Source organism: Sinohyriopsis cumingii, chromosome 6 (assembly GCF_028554795.1).
Source record: "Sinohyriopsis cumingii isolate HCF-2022 chromosome 6, ASM2855479v2, whole genome shotgun sequence".
Taxonomy (NCBI): Eukaryota; Metazoa; Mollusca; class Bivalvia; order Unionida; family Unionidae; genus Sinohyriopsis; species Sinohyriopsis cumingii.
In genome coordinates, this window is record NC_142966.1 from 107,563,679 (window position 1) to 107,579,330 (window position 15,652).

Here is a 15,652-nt window from a genome sequence, read left to right on the forward strand (position 1 = left end):
GCCCAGGGCAAAATTCTACTTGCACTGGAGGGCAAAATATTTTACAATTAATTCCAGTTAAACTTACTAAACTTTTAAAATATAGAACTTTAAAACTTCTTTCTATTTACACTTTTCTGTCTTTATTTGCCCTCAAGAAAGTGTACGTCAGCAAACTGTGTGTGACCTTTGTCACATAATTGCGTAAATCCTTTGTTATTTATTAAATAAATGTACTCAGGTTTTTATTTTTGTGTACAATGATGCCCAAGGGTGATTTATGTATATTGTACAATTTTTGGCAACAGTGAGTTTGGTTCATCCTAAGCTGCATGTGTGAGGTGCTTTCAATGGGAAAAACCAACATTCATCAAGTGCACAGATGATGTTGGGTTACATCATCTATGAATAAATACCTCACCACAGATGAAAACTTTTACACTATGGAAAAGTCTTGTCAGTATGCAGTCTACTTAAGGACTTGCAGATCTCTTGATGTAAGCATGTAAGCTATTTATTAATTTCTTATGTATATTATAGCTTATAACTATTGTACTACTACATTTATTTTTGTATATTTTCTATGTAGCTCTGGCTTGCATAGTATAATGCAAATATTTTCTATTCCTGTATTTGACTTAACAGGAGATCTATATTAGCAATAAAGTTTATTTTATTAAAAAACATTAAATACCACAGGATTCTTACTGGACACAGGTAGGTTCATTTCTGAACCTGTTTATTGCTTTGTAATGTTGTGCTGATAATGTAATTTGTATAGCTTACCGTATATAACATCAGTATGTGTTATCGTATATGCCAGTGTCATTCTTAGTACTCGGTGTTAGATTTATTTTCAGCTGATCAGAGTTGATGGGACAGCAGCTGCAGAGCTGACCATAGTGATCAGAGTTGATGGGATAGCAGTTGTAGAGCAGACCATAAAGCTGACCATAGCAGCTGTTGAGCTGACCATAGCAGCTGTAGAGCTGACCATAGCAGCCATTTAGCTGACGACAGAGCTAGTTGAATAGAGCCATAAAGCTGACTGAACAGTGTTTTGCCGGTTGAGTAGCAGGTGATCAGATGTTGCTGATCAAATGATGGGTACTGATTGCCTGATTGACCAAGTGATTGAATGGTGGTCAGTGATTACCTGTAAAACTGACTGCTTGTTTGACCGGTGTGACTGGTAGCCAAGTATTCTAGTGATGGAGTGTTTTGTGTAACTCCATACAAGTACTCTTTTAGCCATGGACTAATTTTTTGGGTTTTTTATACCCAGTGTTTTGGGACTGAAAAGATATATTGTACAATATCTGTCCCATTTTTACATCATTTTACTATTTTCATTATTTGAGTGAATATGTCATTTTTACTATATGAGTAGAGTACATTATGTTTACTATTTGAGTAAAACACATCATTCTTTTCGTCATTTGAAGTTACTGTGAATCAGTAATCTTTGTTCTTGTACTATTTAAGGTCATATACTTGTATTCACATTTGTGTTACATTATTAGGTTCGTGCGGATTGTGTTAATTTGTCCAATAATTATATCTTATACATGTACATATTAGTCATAATTCTTTTTACATTTGAGTCATTCATCAATAAACATTATATCTGTATCAACCATCATTAGTGTTTCGTTATAAATCTGACCCCAACCCGGTTATCTTGTTACAACCTTGTTTTCTATAGATTTGATTTGATTTCATTCTTCTCATCAGACTGGCTCAAACCAGTACAAAGTACCAAAATAGTTTATACTTTGTGGTGTTTTCATTGTTTACTGAAAACTCTGATTAAATTTTCTGATGTCAAATAGTCAAATCAATATTTTACTTATAGCATAGATCTGAAGGAAAGAGCATTGGAGGGGTTTGTAGTTTTGTTTCTGAACACTGCATGAATCTCCAATTGTTGCACTACTTAAGTTGAAAACAGATTAAATCAGAGAGCCAGGGTCCATCTATGTTCAACCAGTAACAGCAAAAACTGTAACTTTTCCAGTTAGGTCATGTGAGAGAAAAAGATGGTAGTGAATGCATCACAATTACAAAAACACTCTCCCATATATGAATATATTTAGCATGATTTTTCTAAGGCATGATCAGCAACTAAAGTGTAAGATAATTTTACAAGTCAGTAGTTACCACAGCACTTTGAACATGATATAATAGTCTAATAAAATATTTAAGCAGTAATTTCTGTTGAAATATTGCATAATTTTTTTTTTTAAGCACAATGCAGAAGTTGTAAAACAATCACAAGTGAATCAACTGCTCTGTGATTAATCATTCCTTCTCAAGATATAACTTGGGTGCCACAGGTGGCCAAGTGGTCTAAAGAGCTCGCCTTTACTGATCACTGCCATCTCACCTCTGTCCACAGGGGTTTGGGTCTCAAGTCTGGCCAAAGTGGGTATTTGAGAAAGCTTGCCAGTAGCTTCTCATGGCTCAGTGCCTCTTATTGGGATTTTCGGTGGGTTCTTCCTCCATTGGTTATAGTTATCGCTATGTATAGCCTTTGGTGTATTGATAACTGGCATTAAACCCACAACCCCTCTACATAGCTTGTATTATTCAAGACCAAACTAGCTAAATATAGAAAAGTGCCTATTATTAGAAACACAATTAATTCTTAGTAAAGAAGAGTAGACATTATTGCCAGAGACTTGGAATTAGTCCACTAAAACTATATAAATAAACTACATTATAATTAATGCCTTTTCATGAAAAAATTGCATGGATCCTAAAATGTTTACTAAAGTTGTGCTATTACTATGAATATAAATTTCCACCAAATTTTATTAAGAGACTGAGTAAGACAGACAGACAGATGTATTCAGAATATATTCCCTTATTATATTGAGTTCCTAACCATCAACTGCATTATGTACCGAACCATGTTATACATAGAACAACAATATTTATGGAACAAATGATATATCGAGGACAGCATAATATACTAAATAGTGGTATATTGGGCACTAACAAAATTTGTTAAATAATAGTGTTTTGAAAAGGAAATGAAGATGGAAGTCTTTTCCATCTATATTGTTCTACACTGGTGTGATTTTGGCCATGGAGTAAATTGGAGTATACTGTTATTACCAGATCCCATGGTAACTAGGCATGTTAAAATGGGGGAGAGCAATATTCTCCATGCCAAAGCATATGATTAAACATACAAATACAGAATACTTGCCTTTATGTTATGTTTTGGATACAAGAAAGAAAAGAGCTTCAAGACTGGAGACCTGTGAAAGAGAGAGCAGAAATTAAATTTACTTCCAGCTAGCTGAGGTTATATAAGCTCTGTAAGTCTCTAGTTATACGGACGTTGGGAACTTTGATCCACAGTCAAATGGATGGACATTTTCACTGGAGTTACCATAACCCATCAACCAGACACTTGGGGCTATTTTTACAGTATTTCTTCACAACTTTTAACCAATATTTTAAAACAAATCTATATTATAAAACCTTTTCTTCTTGTTTCATGCAATTTTAGGATAAACAGGGTCAGAAACCTATTATGAGCCTTCTAGTGTTGGTTACTGAAAATGGCTACTGAGTGTGTCTATGCATTTGACCTTAGCTTTAATATCCCCGCCATCAGTATAAGCATGGGACTTACTGAGCTAAGGTAATTTCAATTAACTTCCAGAATGACATTAGCAGTATATTTTGTGATAAGACTGACTCTGAATACCTTTGTTTCCAATGCAAAAATTGTAATAAATGATTTCAAGATAAGAATCCATTTCTAAATAATCCAATATTCTGTTAAAATTATTCAGAAGCCAAAGTATATGTGAAAAATCTGAATCAGAAAAATACAAAAAAAAGTAAACTGCATGAGCATGTATACCATTTTCTGCTAATTACATGTAATCGGCATTGTAAAAACTCCATTTTTGTTCTGTTTGATGTGTAAGTGGACAACAATCTTAAAACAACAAAAATTTTACAAATAAACATAACCTGTTTGAGTTTATAACATAAACAGCACAGCATGTCCTTAAGAAAATCACAAGAAATGAGTCCATATGGAATATAGGCCCCCATCAAGATGATGCAACTGAAAGGCAAAGCTCTAAGTCAATCAAGGTTCACAATTCAATACAAATTTTCTGCCCAATGGAAAAATTTAACCTGACCATGACCATGTTAGTGTTAAACCACATACCAAATTTGGTTTAAGTCCATGAAGTCCTTCAGAAGTGGAAACTTAAGGGAAAGTTTTGAATCAGTTAGGGAGCATAAATATGTAAAATTTTGCCAGCAAACCATGAAAATCAAACTTGACCTAGGCCTCAAATCAAATTTGTCCTTTGAAAGTTACTGAATAGTAACTGAAGGGAAAAGTTCAAAGTCAAATGCAGGGCCATAACAAATTCTACAAGAAAACAAGAAGAGATACAGGTAATCAAATTTGCCCCAGGTTTCAAGATGTAAAACATTGTTAAAAATTATTTTAAATCCATAGAATTCTTTGAAAGTTATTTAGTGGAAACTGAAGTACAAAGTCAAACAGGGGCTTTAACCTCATACAAATTTTCTGGAAAATGATGAAAATCAAAAAAGGTCTCTTTCATGTAAAGCCTCATACCACCTTTATGCATCCTTAAAAAGTTACTTAACAGAAATTGTATGTGTAAAGCTCTGAGCAAAACAGGTACCATAAATCCATACAGTTCTGAGGAAAATGGAGAATAGTTGAACTTAATATAGCTATTCTTAATTTAAAGTATGATACCAAATTTGAAAGCCTTCAAAAGCTATAGAATGGAAACTGAAGTGCAATGATCTACTTGACACAATGGGCCATAACTTCCTAAAATCTTCCTGGAAAAATGAACGTAGCCTAGGACTTCTTAATGTTAAGTCTCACATTTAGTTTGATTTCAATCCATTGTCTTTTTACAAATTAGCAACTCCAGTGAAAACTTAAGTGCAAAGTTTGAAGTCAACCAGGAGTCACGAATCCATTTAACTGTGCCAGATCCAGATCTGCGGTTGCCTAATGTACCAGAGGATCTGGATCTATGAAGTCTGTCATGAGTACTCAGTAAAACAAACAACACTGACCCTGACCTGCTGGTAGGATCTATAGTAGGATCTATATTGTTTGCAGTAGGACTCTATTTATAAGCAAGCATAAACAATACTAGAGAATAATTTTGATTTAATGTATTTATAGCACAGATCCAGTAAGTAATGACTATATCTGTTCAAAGTCTTTTGCTGAAATCTTTATAAAAAAATAATTATATCTAGATTCTTCTGATAAGTAATATCAAAATTATTTCCAAAATAAAGCCCCATTGAAAATCATTCATAACCAAAGCAATGTTTTGTTGAATGTTTGGCCCCAACAACTGTAATACTTTAAAGTAGGACACAGACATTACATGCCATTTTTAATACCTATATTTTCCATTATCCAATGGAAAATTGTCAGCAGGTTTCCTTACTTAAATTATCTACTGAATAGACTAATGTGGATGGTAATGTATGAACAAGCTGATGATAAAAAAATGAGACTGGAATTATTTCCAGAGAAAATGGAAAATAATATGGTCATATCCATTGATAACAACATCCCAAAATAAAAGCTTAGAATTAAGAGAACTAATAGGAAAGTGCATATGTGATTATATTACTGCAATATTTGTGGAGCTACATAGTCCTGTTGTTACTGCCAAATAAAAGGCAACAGTGGGGTATTGCCTAAGGAAAGTAACTCAAAAGTTGCCTATTACATAATATACTGACTTAGAAATGGCAGTTTTTGCTAATATTTGGCAACTAATAGCATATTTAGTTCATCTCCAGACATTAATATCACTGATGAGCAGAACAGTTATGTTTACTATATGACATAATCTAAAGTACATTGTAGCCACAGTTATTGGACTCAATGGGTACAAATAAATAACACAGCACTAATATGACTGTTGGATCAAAGGATTTACTTGTGACTAACATTCATTTAATCTTTCCTACTCATGCTGTCCTTTTCCCATCACGAGATAAAACAAATTTGGATAAAAAAGACTAGATTTTATTATTCCCTGGAACCTTAAGACTTTTTTTATACTGAAGACTGTATTAACTAAGGTACTTGCACTCTAGGACGCCCTCCAACAACTGTGGTAAGTCCAGGACCTGTAAAACAAATAATACAGAAAAACGTTTTTATTTTTTACAAAAAGGAGTATTAATAAAGTAACCAGCAAAGGCTCCAAGGGCTTAAAGATGACATCCAAAACATAAATACAAAACTGTATATATGTTTTGTTCTAGGCCTGGTGTCAGGATAATGTGACTGGGTGGGACATCATGTTACATGTCTGCAGCATGATGCCCCCGTGCTAGACATCACTATAAACTTCCACACTGCACAAATCATAGCGATATGACTGAAAAATTGTTAAAGATATTTTAGAAACCCAAATCACACACACACATACATCAAGAGGACTATCCAGTGCAAACACCAGGCCAACCAGTCCTAACACTAATTTCTTAGTGCAGAGTGCAAGCAAGGCAGCTGTTAGTACCTTTTTTGCAAGTCTTTGATATGACTCAGCTGGGGTTCAAACCTGCAACCTCTCGCATCCAAGGCAGACACTCTACCACTTAAGCACCAGAGCAGTCTCTCCTGATGTCGCTGAAGGCTTCCTTCTTAGAAGATGAAGTTTTGCCTTCTAAACTGGCCATCTGAAGCTGACAATTCTTGTTCAGAAGTCTCTGTATGGCGGCATCATTCTCATCAGGCCAATCTTGATGTTTGAGTGGTGGGACCAGGTGTTTTGGATGCTAAAGAATATAGTCTCTGAAGGATGTCCAGTTTTCGGACATTCCTGGAAATCATAATGATTTTAATTAGTTGTTTGCACAGTTCTTTGACAAATTCATTAAGCTTTCTTTTTTGCCTAATGGTATTTGCTTGACTGAATGAACTTGGAGACAATCAGCCTATGGTCAGTCCAGCATTCTGCACTTCTCATGGCCGTTGTCACTCAGGCATCCTGCCTGTCTCTTCTCTTGATAATGATGCAGTCCCAGTGCTTGGCTACAGGTGCATCCAAGATATCTTGTTGTAGTTTAGCACAGGGAAGACTTTATCGGTTGTTGAATTTTCCACAGCCATTTTTGCCAATGACACCTGATCATGTCAACTGATATGTGCGTTCTAGCAATGAAGTAACCAAAGATGATTAGATTGTCTGCCTTTGGTACTTCTATGGTTAGGGATCCCAGGTCCTCATACAATTTGTTCTTGATCACATCTGGGTTGGTCATGGTGAGTGCCGCTAATAATAGCTACATGTCTTTTCCCATACGGTGCCATCTGGAAGATTTGGGAGCTTGCTTGCTCACCATGATTTAATGGCAAACCAAACCAGCTTCGCATAACTCTTCTTTATTTTGGCAACTCCAAAAGACAGTGTAGCTGGCTTCTACTTGGGTGGGTTGTCTTTCCTTACGTAAATAAGTTTTGCTCAGGGATGCTATCATGTTGAAACTGGCCAGTTCTCTATCAACCAGAGCTGTTCGTCTCCCTGGTCTATCTGCCGATGTACTGTCCTTTAATGTGTGCATGTTCCAGTAATAGATGGTGTGCATTGCTTCTTGATAGGATGGACCTTCACCAGATGAGATATGTTCACTATTGTTAAGATAAAGCCAGTCATGTTGAAGATGCCTTTTCTGTCCCTTTCCTCATATTAAGGAGGTGAGCAGTGAGATCCTAATAATGACTGTTAAGTCACCTGAGGACTATTGACTCCCACTGCTGCTTTGATCCAGTGAAAAGTGATCCATTGCTTTGGGCTGCCTTTGTGCAGGTCTGCAGCTATAGCTCCCAATGTATCCAACCAGCTGCTTTGCCACCTGTACCTTGCCACAGGACTTGAAGGTACTTGTTGGAGAAGGGGAATAATGTCATGACCTATGTTGTTGTTGTTTTGGGGTTTAATGCCATTTCTCCATGCAAAATAGGCTATATATGGTGGCCCGAGTAAGTGGTGAAGGACGATCCTAGGAAAACTCCAGTAAGAACCACTGACACATTGGAAGCTATGGGCTACTTTCTAACATACCCAAAATGTCTGAGCCTGAGACTCAAACCCAAGCAGACAGGTGAGATGGCAGTTATCGGTAAAGACAAGCACTTTAGACCACTTGGCCATGTGGGGCCCCTTCGTGACTTATTTGTGAGTTGGATTTAAGCGATGGAAAATTGTGCAGTCACCTTCCTTCTTTTTTCCATGTCTGCCTAAATCCAGTGGCATGTCAATGTCAAGACGTCCAGAAGAAGCCAGGTATATCTGTCCGCTTTGGGTCAACAGTCACAGGTATTACCATAATGTTACTTACATAGACAGGCATAGCATAACCTGACACACATATATCTATTTAGGTAGGCATAGCATGATCTGGCACACATATATCTATTTAGGTAGGCATAGCATGACCTGACACAACATATATCTATTCAGGCAGGTGTAGCATGACCTGACTGCCACACATATATTTAGGTAGGCATAACATGACCTGACACACATATACCTATTTAAGCAGGTATAGCATGACCTGACACAAGTATATCTATTTAGGCTGGCATAGCATGACCTGACACACATATATCTATTTAGTTAGGCATAGCATGACCTGACACACATATACCTATTTAAGTAGGCATAGCATGACCTGACACATATATCTATTTAGAAAATGCAACATATAAACAAGAAATTAAGATGACAACTTTTTGATATACATATAATGTGGGATCCAGACATAAACACTTTCCTATTTATTTGATACACAGGTGTCATTTATAGATACATCAAGGATACTGAAATTCTCTTGGTTCTTGCAGGACATTTTCTCCAAAATTAACATGACAGCTAGATGTTCACCAATTTAATACACAAGCATTCAAAAGGCATTAATAAAAAAGAAATTTATTTACTTTATTATCTGTTATGTTTGGTTCAAGATTTGCTGTTGCTTCAATTTTTGCATTCTTTTGATGCTTCACTGGTGTTCTCTACAATTTTTTATTTAGAGACACTCATCTTTCATTCTCAAAACTACTATTATACAAAGTCTATCTAATTTCAATCAACAATAGTATTTTATGCCCTTCTATTGTTTTAAAAAATTATTTATTATGACTACAATTAGAATTACTACCTCATAAGTACTTAATGCTTAATTAACATGCATTTCTGACAAAGTACTAATAGCTTGTTGTTAGTTTCATTTTAATTAATTGTCTGTAATTTGTAATAAACACTTTTATTTGAATGGAGTTTTTCTTTACAAATGCGTTTGAAAGAACATGGAGAAAGCAAATGCAAAATGCAGACTGCAAACAATGAATGTAAATGAAAATGGGAATGGGCATGAAATATAAAAGCATTTCATAAATCAATAATTTACAAGCTGCTGGTAAATTTCCATGATTTAAAGCAATTTCATGTGATAATCTAAAATCAGATTTTCACACTGCCAAACAATATTTCACCTCTTACAAGTTATTACATTGTTTTGTTGTGGCAGACAAAAATATTTTTAAAAATGCCACTGATGTTATAAGATCATTATTAGTTCAATTTGTACATTCTTTTTATTGGTTGAATTTGTACAATATTTTTATTGGTTGAATTTGTACAATCTTTTTATTTGTTGAATTTATACAATCTTTTTATTGGGACCGCTCCGGTGGTTAGAGAATCCGCCATGAAAGCGAGAGGTCATGGGTTCGAACCCTTGCTGAGTCATACCAAAGACTTACAAAAATGGTACCAACAGCTCCCTCGTTTGGCGCTTAGCATTAAGAGGTTAGTGTTGGTTTGCGGCATGATGCCCCAATGCTAGACATCACTATAAACTGCCATACTGCAGACATCGTAGCGATATGACTGAAACATTGTTAAAAGCTACGTTAAAAATCATAATCTCACACATACTTTTTATTGGTTGAATTTGTACAATCTTTTTCTGGTTGAATTTGTACAATCTTTTTATTGGTTGAATTTGTACAATCTTTATCTGAATGGAACAAAATATGAAATAGGATAAATCTGCGAACAACTACTCTATAACTATGGTTTTACGGTTTTTCATTTGCATTTTTATTTGTCAACTCAAATCTATCTTTTTAATATTTTATGAAACTGCTATTTTATCAAAGCACATTGTTCGTTAGATATGATACAAAAGCCATAATTATATACCATTAATACTCTTGAAAATGGAACCCTGACTTCATTAAATGCATTTACTTTTTGTTCCAAAAAGCAAAATGGAAAGGAATATATAGATAAATGTGCATAACACAAAACCTAAACACATACTGGAGACCATAAGCAAACACCATGATGACATGAAATACAAACATGAATAGAACATAAATGACCATAAGAAAATAAAAATGAATACAAGTAAAATGCAGACTTGGGGACTTTACCCAGCTGCAGCCAAGTGAATGTATTAGAGCAGCCACAAGACAGCCAGGTGGATGCCACAATGTAGCTATATTGATTCTAGAATCCATACTACAGATACTATGAAGCAGCCATGTGAATACCGCAAAGCAGACAACATTAAACGGGCATGCAGAATCTATGAAATAGCCTTTGCTGCTCTGTGCATTCTTACACAGTCTCCAAAGCAGCCATTTGTTATGAACAGCCAACGAACATTTAGAAATAATGTACATCCAGTGAGCAAACATCCCACAAGCACCCATTACAAAGCCATAATGCTGCAAAATGGAATCCCTTAGTTAATGCTGCAAAATGGAATCCCTTAGATACTGATTTCTGCATAGTGTACTACTGTCAATAATGTAAATATCTGGATATTAAAAAACAGTTACTTTTTCCTGTCCAGATCATTTGCTAGTGAATATTATTAATATTCTGAAATAAATATCTGTATTATCAGAACTGTGTATTGATAAACTCAGCAAGTTCAATGCTGGTTGAATGTGGTCCAGATAAATGGGATATCATTTATATCTGCGTTTGTTAATCAAGAATGCTTACACAACATTTTAGAGTTGGTTTTTTTTACAAATAATGAATCAAGGTTACAATTCTAGTGGGTTTTATTAAATATCTTTTTCTTGCAAAACTAGCAGTCTATTCATATACGTGTAATACCATTTGTGATAAATGCACAGTTTCAGCACCACAGTACCCAGAGGCCAGAATGAAATGATAGTTGCAAGGTCAATGAAAATTGCAACAAATTTTGAAATATGGTGTCTGGATATTTACATTAATGACAGTATATGTCATAAATTAACAAAGCTATATGTGACTCAAACACAGACACAGAATGGTTATTTCCTTTTCTCAAATGTCATTAAAACTTAATGAATGGAAGATTATAAAGTGACATGTTAGAAACAATACTGAGCAAAATTATTGAACTGCTCTACCAAGGAGAAATTATAAAAAGTGCTTTACAAAGAAGGGTAAATTTGAAAATAAAATTCTATGAATTGAAAATACTTACCTCACCAGAAATTGTATGGAAAGGAACCTCAATACCTCTTTAAAACCCATCCCTCCACAACAAGAGAATGACGTAAGCATAGTACCACAAAAACCACACAACATGTCTAGGGGGCACTCTATAGATATTATGAACTTTTGAGAAAGTAGCAGGTGTAAGGTGAAGTTGTTTACATTTTAAACATGCACAGTGCAGAGAATGTTGGTATATGTCTATGTTCCTTTCAAGTACTGTGTTGAAATTTACCTGTATATTGTACTCATGAAACTGTACATGATCTAAGCACACAGCTAACTAAAATGACTGCTCCTATGTGCTCATAAAATAAACATGAATTAAACTAAAGTACACTATCTTTAGCAGTTATTAAAATAGGGAAATTAATTTTTCCAGACTTGAAAATACCAGCTTCTGAAAATACAATTAATAAATTACCAAATATATCACATGTAACAAAAGTTATTGGCTCTTTTTTCCCATACAATTACAGGACCAAGCAGAGCTAGCACTCTTTTGAAAGGTAGACATCTGAAGCAGACCAATCTGTATACTATAACCCAAATTACACATATCAATCATACACCAAAATAATGGGAATTAAAAGTTCTTTGACCAATACTTACGATATACAATTTTTTCTTAAAATAGCCAGTATAACTAGTGAGGAAAACCAGCGGAATGCTCTTTCTTTAAAAATCTCACCCTAGACCCTATGTAAAATATGAAACTGTAGAGCACCACCATAGTGACCTTTTCCCTACTAATGACCTTGACCTTTGAGTTACATACTCGACTTGCATGAAAAAGTGTGGACCTGTATAAAGTTTCATTCAAATATCTGTATAGACTAAAAAGACATGCCACTGACTTACATTATACCTTGTTGTGTCTTTGACAATGAGGCAAGCGTTATGACTCTGAAAACAAGAGACACTGTCAAGTCATGATATATAACATAGAAGTTTTATTAAAGTAACTTCATTGGTTTAAAAGTGAAACCAATACATGGTGGACAGGGTCACTGATTTATGTTGTCCCTCATCATAACCTTGACCTTGAGGCATGGCTGGGATATATGACGCACTGTGTAGACATGATACATAAATGATTCAAGTTTCATTACAATATCTTCAGTGGTTCACAAACTCTACTTTGGACAAGGATAAAAGTCAGAGAAATAGATTATTCTCTTGCCATGACCTTGACTTTCAGGCAAATGTGTTGCCATCATATGCAACACACATTCTAGTCATAGTATATACACTAAAACCTGTCTTGTGAGACCTCTGCTATGAGAGATCACCTGTTTTGAGGGACCAGGATCTCCATGCATGGATTTATTGATTATATAGTGTTATTACCTGTTATGAGAGACCACCTGTCTTGAGAGACCAATATTTTTTGGCAGAAGAGGTGGTCTTTCAAGACAGGTTCTACTGTAATTGAAATAGTTTCATTAAAATATCTTCAGTTGTTCAAATATTATACTCTGAACGAGGGTACAAGTCACATAATTAAGTTTTCCCTTAATGTGACATTGATGCTGAGGCAGGGGGATACGGCTATATGGATATGTCTTGCATCACATCATCTAGTCATGATTTATATTTGGACAAAGATTCATGAAAATCTTTCAAAACATTATAAATTTATGGGCCAGACAAAGAAATGTTAATTGACAGACAACACCATAATATGCCCGACTTATGATGAGCACATAAAAATCATCTTTTTCAAGGTAAAACACTCTAAACCTGGTTAATCCCAATACTTAAAGTAAATAATTACTACATCGGTTACGGTTATAGTGTTGCCTTGATTAGCAGTGCCTTTGGTTGATTTACATTTGGCATGGAAACCCTAGAAGGGTACCATACTTGTCTGATAAGAAGGCCGTACCTGATTAACATACTACCCCCATCTTACACAATCTGGCAATTATTTACAAAGGATATATCTGTCTGAAAATAACCTGACCCTTTATATTTTTTCACAAAATTATTAAACTGGCTTATGGTATTATCAAGGAAGAAATATTTTTGATTTTAAGGTCAGGTATGTATTCTAAAACAAGAATATTGTAAATGGTAAATTATAATGCAAGGGATTCACAAAGTTTTTGGTCTTGGTTTGTGGCACAGAACCTTAGTTAATTTTGTGGAAAACATTTTAATTCTGAGAGTCCCTCTGACCTTGATATTCTGACATTTCAAAAAGAAAATCAGTATTCCCTGTCTTAAACGTATGTCATCTAACAGTCTTGAGCCAAGGCATGTGGAAGTTGCTGGAAATTATTTTTCCTTCTTGCAATCATGGTGACCTTTAACACCCCCTCCCCCCAAATCAATAGGCATTGTATTGTCACAAAATTCCTTCATAACACCAAGCTGTCAGCAACTACTCAAACTGCATAAGCTGTGATCAGCAAGAAGTTCATGCTGAGCCCAAAAACTCTAAATGAATAAATCCTATCTAGCTAGAAATCTGGCAATTAATAAAAACAATAAAGTAATATGTAAATATTTTGATTGGACTATGAACAAAGTTACAAATTCTGAAGATCACAAATTCAGAAATCTGAGCATGAGTTCAATTTTTGTGCAGAGACACATTCATGAAAATGGGCCACAACATCTGCGTGTCCCTGGAAGCCACCAAGACTTCATTTCTTCTACTTCATGACTGATTCCTATAACGCAAGGTCAAACATGACTACTGGGAAAGCAGGTTTAACATACTTTGGGAGACATTATGACATTTTGGAACAAAACCCAGAAAAAAACAAGAAATGTTTTTGAAATAATGAAAACAAAAGTAGTGGGTAGTTACACATGCCGAAAAAAATCCACAGTCACTCAGTGATTAGCATACTGGACTCACAACCATAATGTTTGAGTTCAAATCCTACAATCAGACCAGCATGGGTCGTTGTTGTTGTGGGGTTTAATGCCATTTTTCAGCACACGATAGGCGATACATGGCAGCCAGTATTAATGGTGGAGGAAGAACCCGGAAAAATCCCGGAAAGAACCACCGACCCACGAGAAGCTACTGGCAAGCTTTCCCACATACCCACATTAGCTGAATCCGAGACTCGAACCCACGCAGAAAGAGGTGAGATGGCAGTGATCCGTAACGGAGAGCGCTTTAGACCACTCGGCCACTCCGGGCTCCTCCAGCATGGGTTAGCTACCTTGATGTGTCCTTGGGCACAGAACTTTATTCCAACTGCCACAGTACTAAATAACCTACATGTGTTGCTGTGCCACAAAACACCAAACAAAACCATGAGAAACATACCAATAATGATGACTAAAGGAGTATTGTTGTTTTGCTTTAACAAGTATTAAAGGTTTGCTTTCACAAAAGGTTTTCTCATATATTTTTAAATAATTGGGTTTTCTTAGATTATCAAACAGACCTTACGTCACCAAAGTATTAGAATGTTTTGCCTTAAAAAAGATGAGTTTTACACTTTTTCTGTTTTCCTTGAGAGGTCTGGGTGCAAAGAGGTAGTAAGGTTAATTTTGGAACATTTCATCTTTATCTCTGACAGAGAACAAATATATTCAAACTGGAAAGAACTAGTGACTGACTTCAACAACAACAAAAACAATACAACAACATCATCTCCCCATAATAAGGGACTTTTTGTAATAATTTGTAAATATTATGAAGACCTTGTCTGGAACAACATACCTCCTGAAATAAGAAATGTCCCATCAGCAATGTGTCAAACACCATGAAATTGAATCCATTTATTGATTTTGTACCACTACAATTGTCTATAACACTAACAGTAAAAATTACTACTTGCACAACATAAACAACAAATCTTCACTTGGTTAAAACATCAAACTTTAACTACCATCTATACCAGCTTATAAGTCCAACTGCAAACATACACCCTTACCTGCCACCACATAATGTGCTGGCAAATCGGGGTCTATGTTTATTGTGCTACTGACTGCTCCTAAATAACTGCACAGACTCACATATGATGGTACATCATGTGAGTACAAATGTGGGTCTATGCAGCTTGTTCATGTTTTCATGTTTGCATATGCAAGTATAGATGGTTATTCTAAATTATTATATGCTCATTTTTTTCCCCCGTTAA

General features: G+C 35.2%; 1 protein-coding gene across 1 annotated transcript in view; it reads right to left on the reverse strand.

Annotated features, from left to right (window-relative positions):
- LOC149797670 (uncharacterized) overlaps nucleotides 1–15,652 on the reverse strand; it is a 66,971-nt gene that overhangs the window by 16,176 nt on the left and 35,143 nt on the right. Inside the window, exons 9-10 of the mRNA XM_089962586.1 lie at nucleotides 6,120–6,159; nucleotides 3,194–3,245 (exon numbers count right to left, since the gene is read on the reverse strand). Of these exons, the coding sequence (XP_089818712.1) occupies nucleotides 3,194–3,245; nucleotides 6,120–6,159 (92 nt within the window). The remainder of the gene's footprint in view (nucleotides 1–3,193; nucleotides 3,246–6,119; nucleotides 6,160–15,652) is intronic.